The 18,770-nt window shown below is 36.8% G+C and overlaps 1 protein-coding gene and 1 pseudogene across 2 annotated transcripts; one reads left to right on the top strand and one right to left on the bottom strand.

Moving 5' to 3' along the window:
* Positions 1–9,420: 9,420 nt before the first annotated feature.
* On the bottom strand, positions 9,421–11,554 carry LOC125218723 (uncharacterized; annotated as a pseudogene). The gene is made up of 4 exons (XR_007176013.2): positions 11,398–11,554; positions 10,980–11,151; positions 10,250–10,909; positions 9,421–10,160 (listed from the first exon to the last, which is right to left on the bottom strand). The product of XR_007176013.2 is annotated as an uncharacterized LOC125218723 (transcript).
* A 4,404-nt stretch (positions 11,555–15,958) lies between these two features.
* On the top strand, positions 15,959–17,856 carry LOC125222947 (scopoletin glucosyltransferase-like). Its single transcript, XM_048125852.2, has one exon. It carries the CDS (start codon positions 16,157–16,159, stop codon positions 17,588–17,590), a length of 1,434 nt encoding a protein of 477 aa, XP_047981809.1. The 5' UTR covers positions 15,959–16,156; the 3' UTR covers positions 17,591–17,856.
* Positions 17,857–18,770: the final 914 nt, after the last annotated feature.

The following is an 18,770-nucleotide window of genomic DNA, read 5'->3' as shown; positions in this document are numbered from 1 at the left end:
ATGATATACCCAACACAGGTCCGTGTCTCAATCCTCCTTTGGGAGGCAAAGCGTTGGACAAGATCAAAGCACACCACTCAACAAACAAAATGTGTAATGACCTCAGATCTAAGGACTATTACATACTTTATGCACTAATAAACTGTAGACACTTAACAAAACAGTGTAATAGTAGGGTATACCAATACTCTCCAAAGTATACCATGGGTCCATCACGAATATCTGATATCTCATAGTTGTGAGAACAACTACATTCTCGAAGAATGTGATGTAAACCCCATGCTAACCTATAACATATCATCAATATCCCATTTTGATGATCATTGGTTAGGGCTATTTTAGAATTATACTATATCTTTAATGTCTCACACCATTAACGACAGTTATAATTCAAGGGAACAAATATTTAGAATAAAGACAAACATTTAAAACGATTATTCCAATAAGTGCACAAAACCAATAGAAAATTAAATTTTCATAGAATGTGATCAAGTAATATTGTCTCAACACAAAATGTTTCTAAGACATATAAAACTTTAACTCCCACTGATTCAAAGCCATCTACCAACATGCTTAACACCTAAGCTCTCAAAGTGCTTGTTGTGTTTTGCTATACATAACGGTTTAGTGAAAGGATCAGCTAAATTATCATCAGTGGGTACTCTTTCTAATTTTATGTCGCCTCTTTCAATTATTTCTCTGATCAGATGATATCTTCTAGGAACATGCTTGTTCCTGTTCGTAGCTCTGGGTTCTTTTGCTTGCGCAACAGCACCAGTATTGTCACAGTACAAAGGTATTGCACTACTGGCACTCGGAACGACACCCAGTTCCTTAACAAACTCTAACAAAGCAACAGCTTCTTTGGCAGCTTCAGATGCAGCAATATACTCGGCTTCGGTGGTGGAATCGGCAATTGTACCTTATTTGGAACTATTCCAACTCACTGCTCCACCATTGAGGATACAAACATATCCAGACTGAGACTTATAGTCGTCATGGTCTGTTTGGAAACTAGCATCAGTATACCCAGTAACTGATAACTCTGGTTGTCCACCATAGACTAAGAAATATTCTTTAGTCCTTCTAAGGTACTTAAGAATAGTCTTAACAGTTTTCCAATGTTCCTCACCGGGATTTTGCTGAAATCTGCCTGTCATGCTAAGCGCATAGGCCACATCTGGCCTAGTAGATACCATGACATACATAATAGATCCTATAGCCGAAGCATATGGAATCCTCTTCATGTTTTCTCTTTCTTTGTCATTAGAAGGACAATCCTTCTTTGACAATACAATGCCATGTCCCATAGGAAGAAAACCTTTCTTAGAATTCTCCATTGAGAAGCGCCTTAACAACTTGTCTATGTAAGTGGATTGTGATAATCCCAACATCCTATTTGGTCTATCTCGATAGATCTTAATTCCAAGGATATAGGAAGCATCACCCAGATCCTTCATCATAAAGGATCTAGACAACCACTCTTTCACGGATTGCATCATGGAATGATCGCTTCCCATAATCAAGATGTCATCAACATATATGATAAGGTATACGACGTTTCCATTTTCACGTTTACTATAAACACATGGATCCTCTTTGCTTCTGACAAAACCAAACGATTTGATTGTTCTGTCAAAACAAATATTCCAACTCCTAGAAGCTTGCTTAAGTCCATAAATGGACTTCTTTAGCTTGCACACTGCATTTGGCCTTTCTTTCGATACAAAACCTTCAGGTTGTGTCATATAGACATCGCCTTCTAATTCTCCATTGAGAAATGCGGTTTTGACATCCATTTGCCAAATATCAAAATTGTAGTATGCAGCAATTGCAAGTAATATCCTAATGGACTTGATCTTAGCAACTGGCGAAAAGGTTTCATCATAGTCAATGCCTTCGCGCTGACTATAACCCTTTGCCACTAACCTAGCCTTGTAGGTTTGTACTTTGCCATCTGTATCTCTCTTCTTTTTGAAGATCCATTTGCAGCCTATAGGGTAAACCCCATCTGGCAAGTCAACTAGTTCCCAGACTAAGTTGAAGTACATCGAGTCCATTTCAGATATCAAGGCTTCAAGCCACTTCTCTCGATCGGTGTCTGACACTGCCTCGGTATAGGTTTTAGGCTCATCTTCATCTAAATCAACTTCATCATCTTGGTTCTCAACCATCAGATTCAGTCTCTCAGGTGGACGACGAGTCCTTCTAGGCCTATTGAGTTGGTTTTGCTCTGGTTCAGGCTGTTCATTCTGTATGTGAGAAGATTCAGGAATATCCCTATGATCTTCTTGAGGTGGAGGTGATGCGACTATTGCATCATCTTGTCTTTGATGCATCTCATTGTCTTGAGGAGGTTCTTCGAGAGTCCCTCTAAGGTCTCCTCTAATAGTAATTTCCCCTCCCAATAGATCATCAAAAACTCCCACTGAGTTATTGTTCAAACTATTTGACAATACCTCATCCTCAATGTTATCTTGTGGTTCTTGAATTTCTTCAAGATCTACAATGTTGTGACCTTGTTCCTTTAGGACATAATTGTCTTCAAGAAACGTCACATTCCTAGAGATTATCACCTTGTGATCTCCAGGGTAGTAGAATTCATATCCTCTAGTTTGTTTAGGATATCCCACAAAGTAACACTTCTCACTTTTAGATTCCAACTTATCAGTCATTTGTTTCTTAACAAAAGCTGGACAACCCCAGGTCCGCATATAGTTAAGACAAGGCTTTTTGCCATATCATAACTCATATGGTGTTTTCTCAGCTGATTTAGATGGAACTCTATTCAGAATGTAAATAGCAGTCAATAAAGCATGACCCCAGAGAAATAAAGGGAGACTAGCTAAACTCATCATGGATCGAACCATATCTAATAATGTTCGATTTCTCCTTTCAGATACTCCATTCATTTGTGGTGTACCAGGAGGTTTCCAATCTGACTGAATTCCATGTGATTTCAAGTAATCAAGAAATTCTCGGCTCAAGTATTCCCCTCCTCGATCTGATCAAAGACTTTTGATACTTTTCCTAAGTTGTTTCTCAACTTCACACTTAAACTCTTTAAATTTCTCAAAGGCCTCAGATTTGAGTTTCATAAGATACACATATTCATACCTTGTCAAATCATCAGTGAAAATAATGAAGTACGAATAACCACCTTTTGCTTGAGTTGGAAACGGTCCACACACATCTGTGTGGATCAACTCTAGCACATCATCAGCACGCACCCCTTTCCCAGAAAGTGGTTTATTAGTCATCTTTCCTTTGAGACAGAATTCACAAGCACCATATGATTCAAAATCAAATGAATTTAGATAGTCTAACTTTCTCAATCTCGCTATCCTTTTCTCATTGATATGACCAAGTCTACAATGCCAAAGATAAGTAGCATTATCCGTATTACATAGCTTAAGTCTTTTATTTTGCACATTGAGAATATTCTGTTTGCATTCAAGCATATATAATCCATTCTCTAAAGAGGCATTTCCATAAAACAATCCATTCTTAGAAAACGAGCATCTGCTGTTTGCAAAATGGAAGGAAAAACCCTCGATGTCCAACATCGGAATGGAAATAATATTCTTTGAAATAACTGGAACAAAATAACAATTATGTAAATCTAGTATATGTCCTGAGGGAAGATCTAATCTATAAGTTCCCACGCGTTCGGCAGCAACTCTTGCTCCATTTCCAACACGTAGGTCTACTTCCCCAGGCCTCACTTTCCTGCTGTCTATTAGACCTTTCACATTATTACAAATGTGTGAACCACAAGCGGTATCCAATATCCAGGATTGTGAGTTATTCATAGACATATTTATCTCAATGACAAACATAGCTGAGCTCCCACTCATTGCACCTTGTGCCTTGAGTTTTGGGCAGTCTCTCTGCCACTCCGTGAAATTTGACCTAGTCAATTTGTTTGTTTCCATCATACACTCATAAGATAAGTTTGACATATTATCTGAACAGAAAATAAAATGAAAAGCAAATTAGAAAAGCATACAAATATCACATTCGCATCACTAATCAAACAAGGGTTTATTGTATTGATTAGCTCCCACTAATTTTAACATATATTATGCCCCCAAACATAAAATACGAATTTATATCAAATATAAATTTTAGTGGTCCAAGATCCAAGTCTATATAGTTGTAGCCTTTGCGAGGGCTGATAACTACAATAATATCACTAGGTAGGCCTCCAAGCTAATTGAAACAACAATTTTACAATTCTTGGTTTATTAATCTAATTAATATACGTCCATAAATTATTTTGGTTGCGAGGGCTACACAAAATAATTTAAGCAAGTCAACCCCATCACACGATGCCAACCATGCATCTATGAATGAGCCTAAACCTTGTGGATTTAGAGTAAACGCGAGGGCAAAAAACTCGTGGTCGAAAAGGCTAGGAACATCAGACAATTATGATGGACGACGCATTTGTTTCAAAACAAGACTTATATTTTATGGGGAAAAAGTGTGATACTAGTTATGTGAATATAATATCCAATATTAAATATCAAACAATTACTGGGCGCCGCCTACCCAGACATAATAGTATAACACGGACTACAAATACTGGGCGCCGCCTACCCAGGCATAGTATAACACGGACTGCACATACTGGGCGCCGCCTACCCAGACAATAAAACGGTCTCTAACTACTATAGTTCAATAAATAAGCATAAAAATCAAATAGCATGCTTATCACATAGGATATCAAATCATGCTCAACAAATAAAATCAAATTTTATTTTCTAATTAAATGTGGACTTAACAATTATATCAATTCCGAATCAATATAATTGTAAATTTAATATTAATTCCAAATTTATATTTTATGGAGTATATATTATCATTTCCAAAATGATAACTATATCGCACTTTGTTAATCCAATTAACGAAATTAATCCAATCTATATTAATTCTAAATTAATAAATTTGTAAATCGAGTAATAACTCCAAATTATCATCAAGCACATATATTATTTATTATTCCAAAAAATAATAATATTAACAAATTCTAGCTCACTAATCCAATTAATAAATTTATCATCCAGTCTGCATCAATTCCAAATTAATATTAACAGATATTTAATATTAATTCTAAAATAATATTAAAAACACATTTACTATTATTATTCAAAATAATGATAGTAAATAATTTATTTGCTTGATTAATATTATTAATTCTAAATTAATAATGAACTTTACAGTGACCAAAACCACCTCAATTTTTAGACAACGGTAGCCTAGCTACTTTGGCCCATTGTGGTTACATTTTTACTTGAATTGAAGCCTAAAACGTGGCATCCCATTCAAATTGCAGCCCAACTGCCGTAACCCAAAACCACGATCGGATCCGACCCGGATCTTCAAGGCCCGCTAGGGTTCTGGGAAAAGAACAGTCGCCCCTTCCATGGTGCTGCCTTCACGCCGCCGCCACAGCTTTTACCCCACCATACTGACCTGCCGCCGGTCGACAACTTCCAGCAGATACACGCGGCGGATAGCATGAGAGGGAGAAGGCCGCCGTGAGCGTCGCTCTTCTTCCGTTTTTCTTTGCTTTCGTTGAATGTCTGCCGCCCCAACTTCATTAATTTGTCCATGTTCGCCTCGATGTTGTATATACAATTGAAATCAAATTTCAATTGATTGAATTTCAAATCCAAGTTTTGTTGTGTCGTGGCTATGGTCAGTTTTGGTTTCCAAAACCACTCTAAAATGACTGAATTGAAATTCAATTTCAATTTCCAGTCGTTTCGTTAATTTTGGGTTCCAAAACCATTTTTACTCTCAACTTTAATTTCAAAAATTGAACAATTTTTCAATTCTCAAAGTTTGCTTGGAATCCAATTCCAGTTTCAAAGATACGAAACATGTCGAAAGAAGTTTGAAAACTTTGTTTCTAATAAAATAGTTTTCAATGAAAAATAAAACTCAGTTCTCCTTTAACATAAAATTGTGGAAATCTGATTCCAATTTTCAAACAATTTTCAAAAAGTTGAAGCTTGAAATCTAATTTCTTATTTTGAAATCCAATTTCAGTTTTGTCGAAAAATTATTAAACCAAGTTAAAGAGTTTGATTTCTGAAATCGTCCACATATAATCAAATCACAAAACAATTATGAATCAAGCCCCGGGATCTGATACCACTGTTGGTAATTCTTGTATTCATCTAATGAGCGCAGCGGAAATCGCATACAAGAATAACAGATCTAGATTCATAATCATATTGCAAGTTGAGCATTTAAACCACAACGGAACTAAATCTTACTTGTTGTGTTGTTTTCTTCTGCGATTGAATCCTGCAAGTTGAATCCACTACTATCGAAGTCCACGTGCAATCCAATCCGATGCAGGAACTATCCCGGTACAATTGCTCCGTAGAAGAATGCTAGGAATTCTCTTTACAAAGCTTTACGTATTTTCTCTCTAATGTTACGCTATTTCTGATGCCCCACAATGGAGAATAAATAACCATTATATAGATGAAGAGTCACTAGGGTTTCATGATTGTTGGGCTTATGGACTATTATAATTATAGCCCAACTATAATTACTTAATCCATATTAATCTAATTCTAGCCCATTTCCTTTCAATTTCCAACCAATATCCCTTATGAATACTTATTCATTTTAATCATTCTAGAAACATTTTTTTATATACCGTATCTAATAAAGTGTGGCCCACTCTAAGTAACATTTTCCTTTTTGTATGTCTTATTCTAACTAACACATTGAAATGAAAATATTATTATTTTCACTTTATTCTTTGTGTTACTTATTATTTTCTCCAATCAACTCATAAAATAAAATATATATTAATTTTATTTCTAGTTAATCATTTAGAATTTGTATTTGGCATGGGTAAAATCTTATGATTCGTGCATAGCACCACGGGGGATTACACTAGTAGAGTAAATAGTGAAGAAGAAGGAGAGCCGGCTGAAAGGGAGAGGTAATTTTTCCGGCTTTTTACTATTGATTTGTCATGATTTTTCTAACAATCCACAAACTCAAACGCTCTTCTTCCCCCTCTGTCAATGCATATATTTTGATGTTCGAGATTCTTTTTATTGCAACGCTGTTTAATCTTGAATATTTTATATTATAACATTTATATTGTATATGTATATACTATAGGTTTGTGTTAAAATGAAAACACTATTTAAGATGACATTGTACCACCAAGGACAATTGTTAGATTTAGGTGCAGATTCAACCTTAGCCTACCACGTGGCAGACTTGTTTGCCCATGTATCGTATATTGCTTGATTATCTTTGATTTCATATCGCAGATTGCTTGATATCATATGCCGAGTTGTTTGCTTATCGCAGAATGCTTGCCTAGATTGTCATTTTAACTATGGTGTCACCATAGTACTCTGATTTCGGATCTCATAATGTTTGGAACCATATGCCAAATTGCTTGCCTATGTATCACATTTTCCTTACACATGTATTGCAGATTGCATGTTACTTGTTGTCACGTTGTCACTTTAAGAGCGGTGTCACCCTAACACTAACACACCCCTATAGGGATGTATTAAAATGACAACACTCTTTATTACGACATCATACCACCATTTTAGGGGGGTAATTCTTTTTGTGTTCTAGGACACATTAGTCATTCCATCTTAATACTGCGTTTTTTTAGCTTCCCAGTTTGTGAGAAACGCATGATCGTCATGCGTCTTTGGTTAATGAAACACATCAGTTTCACGCGGTTTAACGAAAGACGCATGTCTAACATGCGTATTTTATTTTTTTTATTTTTTATTGAAAGACGCATGACCCCCATGCGTCTCTAGGTAAAACGCATGAGTGTCATGCATCTCTATTTTAAACAAAATGACGAGTTCCAGAAGCAGAATACCATTCTGCGCAAAAGAAGAGAGAAAAGAGAGCAGTGTGATTTTCTTCCGATTTCCGGCGATTTCTTCCATTTTCCCGGCGATTTCTTTCATTTTGTCGTTACAATTCTGTAAGTTTATCTCTTATTCATAATTATTGCATAATATTGTTAGATTATGTTGGTTTTCCCTGATTTACTAAATTAGGGTTTATAGAAAAAATTGTCCCTAATTTTTGTATTTGTTATATTTTCTTATGCAGAAATCATGCATATATTTGTGAGTTTGTATTGGGGTGGTAAAATAGTTCAACTTCCACAATTGGATATTTGTTATGACCCACCTCGGGTGAGAGGCTCCATTATATTGAATTCGTGCGTTTCGTATTCTGAATTAGTTGTAATGATATGTTGTGCGATGAGAATAGATATGAATCAACACGTCATTCAAATATCATGGAGACATTGTCTAGTCTTTGTATCTATTATGGGTTATATATGTACTGAGATATACACTAATCAAAGTGTGGAGTTTATGTTCAACGAGACTCAAAATTCTACTCGTTGTATTGAATTGTTTGTTGAGTATTCACATGTGAGAAGTTCAGAAACCTATATTCATGAAAGATTCAATGTGGTAATCAGTTACAAGAAGGCATGATATGCACAGAGAAAGACTTTAGAGATTGTCTTTGGTGGATGAGGGAAATTATTCAGACAGTTACCAAGTTACATGCTTGAACTGCTGCCACAGAATCCAGACAAAATTGTTGAGTGGAAGCACAACGAGCTGTTAAGTCACAGATGTAAAAAGATGTTTAGTTATGTTTTCTGGGCATTTGAGGCTGCTATCACATGCTTTTCAGCTGGCCCAACCAGTTTTAGCAATTGATGGGACTCACCTCCGAGGATGATTTAAAGATAAATTGCTTGTTGCTTGTGGTTTTGATGCTAACAAGAAATGTTTGCCTATTGCAAATGCTATTGTTAATGAGGAAACTGGCGACTGTTGGACATGGTTCTTGAATCATGTAAGAATTCATGAGGTGAAATACCAGAGGGAGGTGTGCATCATATCAGACAGGCATAAAGCTTCAAGGCTATGGAGTCTGATGAACGGAAAAAGGAGCTCAAATGTCACCACAAATATTGTTTGATCCATGTAACAAAACATCAATACTCCCTTCATCCTACTTTAGGAGTCCCACTTTACCATTTTTAGGTGTCCCATTTAAAAAATTCCGGTTGGAATATTTCATAAATGGTATTAGGTCCCATATTTTATTATAAAACTAATATAAAAAAATAGGACCCGCATTTCACTATTTTTTTTCACCAACTTTTCTTTATATTTCTTAAAACTCGTGACGAACTCAACTGGGACTTCTAAAGTGGGACGGAGGGAGTATATAATGAAAAACAAGTTCAAACAAAACCAATACAAAGTTTAAAAAAAAAGACTTGTTGACAAAAAATACTCCTTCTGTCCCATAGTAGATGTCACACTTGGAAGATGGCACAAAATTTTAGGAGATGTTATTTTGTGTGTTAAGTGGTGAGAGAAATTATAATTTTATAATTGATGTGAGAAGGAACTTTTTCCAAAAGAGGAAATGTGACATCTTTATTGGGACAAACTAAAAAGGAAAGTGTGACATCTACTATGAGACGGAGGAAGTACATAACATTACATCTTTCCAAAATGAGCTACTTATAAGACGATGAGGTGTATTTCGACGGTTCAATCCCCTTATTCTTCCTGGTTGAAAATCTCTTCTTCTCTTTCATCATCATATTCTTCTTCAACTCGTACTTGAGCCACAAACTGATAATTTTGGAAGAAGGAATCGACTGATGCTCGGGCTCCACTCTATTGCGGCTCATTTTGGCTTTGTGAATAGGGGCGACGACTCCAATCAGACTCAGGTTGGCTTGGAGAATAGAGGGGATGACCCCACTGTGATTGAGACTCCTAGCTTGGATAGAAAGACCACTGAGGTGGGCCATACTCTGGATTTATAGGTTCTAGTTGCACATAATCAGGATGCGGTTGCGACATCCTTATCTGTTTTGTGTAACCGTGTCCACCAGTTCGAACACCCTTCACTCCCTGACGTGGGAATGTCTTGTGGTTCAAAAGGAATGACCACATCTTGGTGTTGGGAAGCCGGGTACTCCATGATATCGGCGTGGTTCGTAGATTGAATGACATGTCTAGCGATTTCTCCAACCCGTCGCATTCTTGGGTCCATTTCTTTTCCAGTAGTCAAATGCCAAATATCTAAAAACCCTTAATCTAGATAAAAAAAAAAACAAATCATACAAATATCAATATAAAATAATCTATAACACATGAAAGCATATAGTTCAATATAACAAACTTACAAATAATCTCATTGAAGAAGCCGACTCGTTCATCCCAGCAATTGGCCGTACCCCCAGGTTGAGTTAGGTACGTCACTGTAATCCTGTTATACCACGCCATATATCCTGGACTCAATGGAATGTTCATGGACCAATGTTATCAATCTCGTATGGCAGCTTATGGCGTTCGCCTAAAAACCGTCACAAGGATATGGCGTATTCGTATGATGGATATTGCGATCAATAATTTTATAAATAAAATAATACTTATATATTTATATGTAACTTAAAAATTAGAGAATAATCAAAATATAACTTCTAAAACTCTTAAGACAATTAATTAGGCATAAAATACATCTCTAAGTTCCATGTTTCTAGCATAATGGCCCATTCCTAAATGCAGTACACACGCAATGTTTTCAAATGGTGGATTAGGCGGTGCTATGACATTGCCATGGTACTATAGCGTTTCCACAACCAAACGCCATGCCATAGCGCCATGGCGCCGTCATATCCGCTATTTGCTAACACTATCATGGACATTTTTGCGGCATCTACAATTGCCTAGAACCTTTCATACCTCATGTCCCATTCCCCAATGTAGAATTGATGCGTGTTTTTTCTTGCTTTCTATCAGGCTTACTATGCGAGATTTACGCCACCATCCGAGCCGAGATAACTCTACAAGAAAAAATATTCTAAATCAACATAATTTATAATTAAAAATTAGCAAATAAGTTAAGGAATATACATTTGAAGTTTTTTTCCAATACCGCCCATACAAAAAATTGCACAAATCAATCCATCTATCTCCTCCATTCCAATCGAGCAACACCAAAATCGAATATGTCACCATTATTTTTGGTTACTTAAACTATTGAATGTCGAGGTCTTGAGTTCAAGAAGATGCAAGCACACCACTCCTATAAATGCGAAATAAATAAGAATTCAGTATATAAGGAATTGTAATCTACGAAATTCAAGGAATCAGCAAAACATAGTAGATAGAGATTTAATTCTGCAGCTAATCTAAAGTAATACCGTGGTGTAATTTTAGCTTATCTCTGCATCAAATCATAGTTGTAGAAGATGTTTGGAATAAATGTTTGGAGCTAAAAATAATAAAGTTGTTTGTCCATAAATAATTTGTAAAAATCAGAGATAAATACCGTAGTGAAGAATAAGAAGCGGCTGAGGTGATGAAATTTAGGATTTGACGGAGGTTTTGCGGTGGCGAGGGCAGCAGAGAAGCGGCGCTTGAAAGAGGGAGGGTTTGACGTGAATCGCAAAGTAAGGGTTGAAAAATGAAATCACAGCCTTATTTTAATGGGCTTGTGGCTCCATTTGCAGGTTAATGGATTGGGCTAGAGCAGAAATTGATGTCATATCCTAAGATTATTGCATGTCCAAAAAAATTGGACAATACTCATCCAGTCCACCAAATGTTGTCAACATATAGCTCAGTTTGAGTTTTAAGAAATTTGAAGGAAAGAGGATGAAAAAGGTTAGTGTAATATGTAGGTCTCACTTTTATATGTACTCCTTCGTCCATGAAAAATGGTCCCATTTAGCTATTTCTGGTGACCACGAAAAATAATCTCATTTCAAAAATAGAAACTTTGTCTTATAGTTACTCATTTTTTCTCCTTCTCACTTTCCCTTTTTCTCCTCTCACATACTTCACTCACTTTCTTTACCTTTACTTTACCAATTTTCCATTAACTCATATCGTTAGGAAATGAAACTATTTTTCACAGACAAAATGCAGTGAGTTGCTAAAAAGTGAGGTCCTCTAAATTAAAATGAAAAAAGTAAATATGGAATATTGTAGATAAGTGGGTAATCTTCAATTGAATGGAACTGATATATATGACTTTAGTTCACTCCATTTATTTTAATGCTTGATCTATCGCTAGGCTAATTAATTCACATGCACCTATCTATCTGTATGCGTGCGAACATAAAATTTCTGTTGGGTACATTCATGACAATGAATTGATTCATCATAACATCACATCCAACAATAATGTTTACAGTTTATCTCATATATAAGGTATCGGATGCACTTTGAGCATTGGGTATATTCAGCAACTCATTCCTCAACGTGTCTTAATTTGTTTTGTGTTTATATGTCTGATAACTTTAAAAGTTGAGAGACTGTCATGAAAGCAGGGGAGCTTAAGAAAAATGGCAGCTGGGTGAGCAAAATAACCGAAAACCGAATATCCGAATCGAACCAAACCGAAATTTTGAAATTCGGTTCGGTTTTTTCGGTTTTTCAGTTCGATTCGGTTTTACAAATAAAAAATTTCGGTTTTTCGGTTCGGTTCGGTTTGGGCAAAAAAAAAAAAAAAAATCGAAAAACCGAATTATATTTTATATATATTATTATATATTTTTATCCTATTAATTTAGTACTGTATCATATATATAATATATATTCTTCTAATATATTTTTATATAATAAATATTATATATATTATATTAATTTTATATTATATATATTATATTCTATTAGTATATATAAAATAAAATAAATTAGATATATTAAAATATACTATTTTTTTCGGTTTTTCGGTTTTGTTTTGAAATTTCGGTTTTTTCGATTTGGTTCGGTTTTTTAAGTTCGATTTTCGGTTTTTTGGTTTTCGGTTTTTCGGTTCGGTTCGGTTCGGTTTCAATTTTAGCCTAAATTCAGTTTTTCGGATTCAGTTCGGTTTGGGCGAAAAACCGAACCGAAACCCGAATGCACACACCCCTACAGCCGATATTATAGAAATCACTTCATGCAGCATGATCATGGATATTTGCTCATTTCATTTACACAAAGTTAAAGCAATTAATCATTTTATAATATTAACATTATAAATGGCTGCTTTTCATTGTAACATTGTATCCGAGATTATGAAATTTAATACTCCCTCTGTCCTCTATTAGGAGTCACACTTCTATTTCTGAACCCGTTTTATAAAAATAATACTCCCTCTGTCCCACTTTAGGAGTCCCGGTTGAGTTCGGCACATGTTTTAAGAAATGTAAAGAAAAATTGGTGAAAAAAGATAGTGGAATGTGAGTCCTATTTTTTTTATATTAGTTTTATAATAAAATGTTAGCGGAAAAAGGTTAGTGGAATGCGGGGCCTAATACCATTTATGGAATATTTCAACCGAGACTCCTAAAGTGGGACACCCCAAAATGGTAAACCGGGACTCCTAAAGTGGGACGGAGGGAGTAAAAAATAGTTAAAGTGGAGAAGTTGAGAATTCTAACTTTACCATTTTTCCACTTTAATTATTTATTATCATTTTTATAAAACGGGTGCAGAAACGGAAGTGTGACTCCTAATGAGAGACGGAAGGAGTATTAAATTTCATAATCTCGCATACAATGTCACATTGAATTTCAAATATCAATTGTATATAAGTTGAACAAAAAGGAATTACTATGATGCAAGGGCTTCTGTCATAGAGCATTAGTACGGCAAACTCGCCTAGACTTTTTAATGCATTTTAAACATTCGATTAGTTACGAAATTACGTTTGCCATAATCACCTTCTTAAGAAAACTTGCATACGTAACTTATAATTGTAAAATTGTTAGTCATAAACGCATATCATCTCCTTTGATTAAATTAAGAGTAAACGTCAAATGTGGTGCCTAACATATGACCGTTTTATCAATTTGGTTTTTAACATTATTTTTTTGATTATTTGATCCCTCAAATGAACTCGGACTCGAATCGGTCCTCACTTAACAGAACTGTCAAAAAATAGACGGTGATCGCAAATCACACTAAATTAAATTACTAATGGTAATTAATTACTCATAATTATAATTCTTAATAATACAAATAAAACCTTTAATGAAATTAAACACACAGCATCCTCACTTCACAAAATTTCCAAGAAGCAATCATCTCCTACCCCAATCTGTCGTCAATTTCCAGAGAAGCAATCTCACCACAAAATTTCAATTGCCAAATCAGAGAAACAAACTCTAAACCATGACTCTCTCTTCTAAACTTGTTCTCGACTTCAGCAGCTTTTGGAGCTTGTCTCCGAGGGGCAGGGCTCGGCGAGGAACTCAGATCGGAGGAGAGCGGCTTGGCGCGCAGATTCGAAGCACTGAGTGAAGGGGAGGTCGGCGGAAAGGGGTTGCGTCGGGCATCGGAGCGGGGGTTGAGGCGGCGGGGGTTGATTTAATTATTCAATAAACCGGACATCACAGGCGGCGGGAGTTGAAGCGGCGGAGGGGTTGTGTCAGGCATTAGAGCGGAATTTCTTTGGGAAGAAGAAGAAATTCTACGGAGTCGTCATTTTCTAGTGTCATTTAATTTAGAGCGCAATCACCGTCTATTTTTTGACTGTTCTGTTAAGTAAGGACCGATTCAGGTCCGAGTTTATTTATGAGGGATGAAATAATAAAAAAAAATAATATTAAAGACCAAATTGATAAAACGGTCATATGTTAGGGACCACATTTAACCTTTACTTTTAAATTAAAATCAATACTACTAAAATGAGGATGGTGGAACTTTCAACTACTAGAGTAACATTGTTGATTGAGTGATGATCTTCTTATTGAAGGCTCATTGTCATCAAAATAAACAGAGTTACTAAAACAAGTAAAGCCAAAACATATCTGAACTCATGCGATGAGAATTGATAAACCTGCAAAAAGTGTAATGGTCCACGTAAGATATCAAAGCAAAAACGAAATTGACTAGTCTTTTGCCACCCCCAAACCGTGAAGGTTCGTGATCTAGACATTAACCCTCAAACAAGAAAAGTACTACTACAAGTCTACAATCTTCCTATATTCTCAACTTCTCATAGGTTTTTGTTTTTTCGTAGTTTTAGAATTATTAACTTATTTAGATATTTAGTAATGTTCCTATTATTTTATAAAGGTACTAATTAAAATATTTGACAATTACTAGTATTGTTTAGGATTTAGGGAAAATGACGGAGTAAAGTAAAAAAGTAATACTCTCTCCGATCCCCATTAAATGTCCTATATTTAATTAGTGGAATGTGTGGTCCACCACTGAAATTGGTAAAAGTGAAATGAGACATTTATTGGGGACCGTCTAAATAAGAAAATATGAGACATTTAATAAGGGCCGGAAGGAGTAATAAAGTGGTTTTTGCCAAAATGAATATTAATCCAAAATATAAAATTAATCACTTGTGAGATATAGGAGTGTAGTACTCCCTCTGTCCTCGAAAAGTAGAGAGGGTTTTAATATATAATTGGTAAAGTAAGAGAGTAATAGGAAAAGTAAGAGAGAGGGAGGGGAAAGGTAGTGAAATGAACGTGGGGTCTATATTTAGAATGATATATAGGATTAGTATTGAATGAAAACTTTTCATTTTAAACTTAGTCTATTTTTTGTGGACGGACTAAAATGATAAAATTTGTCAATCTTTTAGAAAAGAAAGGTGTATATAAAAGTTCAAAAGAGGTACTCCTATTTACATTCCACTTTAATTTTTTCCACTGACTTTCCTATGCATTTATATTTACTATATCAAGTCAAACCTAGGGACTTAGGAATACTATTTTAGACCACTTCCGTGTAGGATAGAACTTATACTACAATTCACAACTTAATTATATGTCCCACCAAGCAAAGATACGTCAGCAGATACGTAGCCTTGTCAATATATTCCCTTCTCATCTATTCAACTCTCCCTTCTCATCTATTCAACTCAGTCTCTCTTACACGGATATCTCTCTTGAACCCCAAGAAATATCCATGCCTTTAAGGCTTTTACTAAGAACTAATGCCAAATTCTACGGTCCCACGACTCTCTCTGTCTAGTATATATATCTCGAGTTAGGACAGTCTCACCACACAACAACACATCCACAATAGATTATCATAAAGTATTCAATCCTATCCCTTCCACTCATTCTAGTGCCAAAATGAAACAACTACACCTTGTCCTCTTCCCATCCATGGCTCACGGCCACATGATCCCCATGCTCGAGATGGCGAAGCTCTTCATCACAAGAGGCCTCAAAGCCACCATCATCGCCACCCCTTCCTTCTCCGCTCCCATCACCAAAGCCCAAAACTCGGGCCTCGATGTCGGCCTCGTCCTCACCCCATTCCCTCCACAGGGCTCCTCCCTTCCCCACAACATCATCTCTTTCGACCAAATGACCGATCCCGATCTCACCTCCAAATTCCTCCGGGCCATGGAGCTGCTGCAGGAGCCCGTCGAGGCAATCCTGCAAGACCTCCGCCCTGACTGCCTCGTCTCGGACATGTTCCTCCCGTGGAGTGCCGACTCTGCAGCCAAATTCGGAATCCCACGCCTGGCCTTCTACGGGACCAGCTTCTTCTCGCGGTGTGTGTCCGAGCAGATCGAGGTCCACAAACCGTTCAACAGCGTGACGTCGGATTCAGAGCCGTTTCTCTTGCCCGGTCTTCCTCACGAAATCACGCTTTTGAGATCGCAGATTTCTCCGTTTTTTCTTCAAGAAAGTGATAATGACTTCGCAAAACTGTTTAAGAAAATGAATGAGGCTTGGGAGAAGACGTATGGAGAGGTTGTGAATAGCTTCAACGAGCTCGAATCCGCTTATGCCAATCACTACAAGAACGTTATCGGGAGGAAGGCGTGGGAGATTGGCCCTCTTCTTCTATGCAACAACACCAGCAACAAGATTCAGCAGAGAGGAAAGGAATCCGCCATCGATGAGCACGAGTGCTTGGCTTGGCTCGACTCCAAGAAGCCGAATACCGTCGTCTATGTGTGTGCAGGCAGTGTCGCCACCTTCAGCCACGCGCAGCTGCGCGAGACCGCAGCAGGGCTGGAGGCGTCCGGGCAAAATTTCATTTGGGTCGTGAGGAAAAGCAAAGAAGAAGACGAGGATTGGCTGCCACTAGGTTTCGAGGAGAGAGTGGGGAACAGAGGGCTGATCATAAGGGGGTGGGCTCCTCAGGTGATGATTCTCAATCATGCGGCGGTGGGGGCCTTTGTGACGCACTGTGGGTGGAACTCGACCCTGGAAGGGGTGTGTGCAGGCGTGCCAATGGTGACATGGCCGGTGTTCGCAGAGCAGTTTTTCAATGAGAAGCTGGTGACGGAGGTTTTGGGGACTGGGGTTTCTGTTGGTAATAAGAGGTGGATTCTTAGGGAGAGCGAGGGAGTCGAGCGGGACGCGGTGGCGAGGGCATTGGAGGAGGTTATGGTGGGAGGAGGAGCGGAGGAGAGGAGAAGGAGAGCTGAGAACTATAAGGAAATGGCGAAGAAGGCCGTTGAAGAAGGTGGATCTTCATATAATAATTTGAATGATCTCATTGAAGAATTGAGCAACTATGTTGCTCCCACCAAACAATACACAAATTAGGACTTTTTGTATGTATGATTTTTGTCTACTTTGCTATTTTAGTTTGATTTGAAAATGCAAGTTTAGGTTCCTAAAAGGTAGTAGTAGTATCTTGAGATAGCAAGAAAATAATCTGCTATAAAAATCAAATGACTAGGGAGTAGGAGTTTATATTTTAAAGAAATTAATTTGTTCTCCTTCCATCCCACTAAAGATGATTCACTATCCTTTTTGGTTTGTCCCAACCAAATGATCCGTTACTATAAATGGAAACACATTTATCTCTACTTTATTCTCTTCACTTAACACACAAAATAATGATGCATAAAACTCTGTACTGCCCGTGGAATGGGTCATCTTCTTTGAAATTGAGGGAGTATAACCCAACATACCTAGGATAGACCGCTCCATATGAATTAATAACCCAACTAATTAACATTTCTTCATCAAATTACAATCATGATTATAAAGACACACAGTATGAGCAGAAACAGAACAAAACCTTCGTTTTCTAACAGTTCTAGTTAGTCTTTCCTTCTAACCATAATCTTTTTCTTTCCAAACAGTAAGATTAAAATTTTGAAACAATCTGAAATTATACTAACAATTCATTATTAAGAATAATGTAACGACCCGCCATTTTAGGGTATAATAATAATGGCGATCGCTATCTAGGAAGACTTAAATGCAACAAAGATCATAGACTAGGGTCTCATTTAAAGGTAATTTACCAGAGCATTTAATGAACAATTAAGTAGGAGAAGAATAATGCCTTAACAATTGAATCCAACAAAAAAGGCTATCACAATAAATGCTCCGAAATAGCAAGGTTCCCAAAATAATCTCATCCGTTTCGTATCTAAAATACTCCCACGAAATAAAATAATTCAACCCAACCAAAAGATCACAAGTTTCATATTTTTAGCGGAAGCGACCAAGAGAGAAGTGAAGCTATATATGGAGACACAACGACACTTAAAGTTTCAACAGATCATGTTATTATTTCCTACTCAACACCGCCGCCCGCTCGTCACCGCTCAACCTGCACATAGGGAAAACACATGCAGGGCTGAGTACTATAATCATACTCAGTGGACTCATTGCCATAAACAGTTTTATCACAAAAATAGTTATCATGCCACGAGGGATAGGCACGACAAAACAAATCAAGGCATGATAACACATATTTCATTCTCATCAA

The sequence above is a fragment of the Salvia hispanica genome, chromosome 1, assembly GCF_029641045.1.
Source record: "Salvia hispanica isolate PSC_SH4W2 chromosome 1, Shi_PSC_v1, whole genome shotgun sequence".
Lineage (NCBI taxonomy): Eukaryota > Viridiplantae > Streptophyta > Magnoliopsida > Lamiales > Lamiaceae > Salvia > Salvia hispanica.
Note: the sequence above shows the minus strand (reverse complement) of the source record. Positions and strands in the feature narration are given on the sequence as shown.

Coding starts and splice junctions, on each gene's coding strand:
- LOC125222947 (XM_048125852.2), top strand. CDS start 16,157: ATGAAACAACTACACCTTGTCCTCTTCCCATCCATGGCTCACGGCCAC.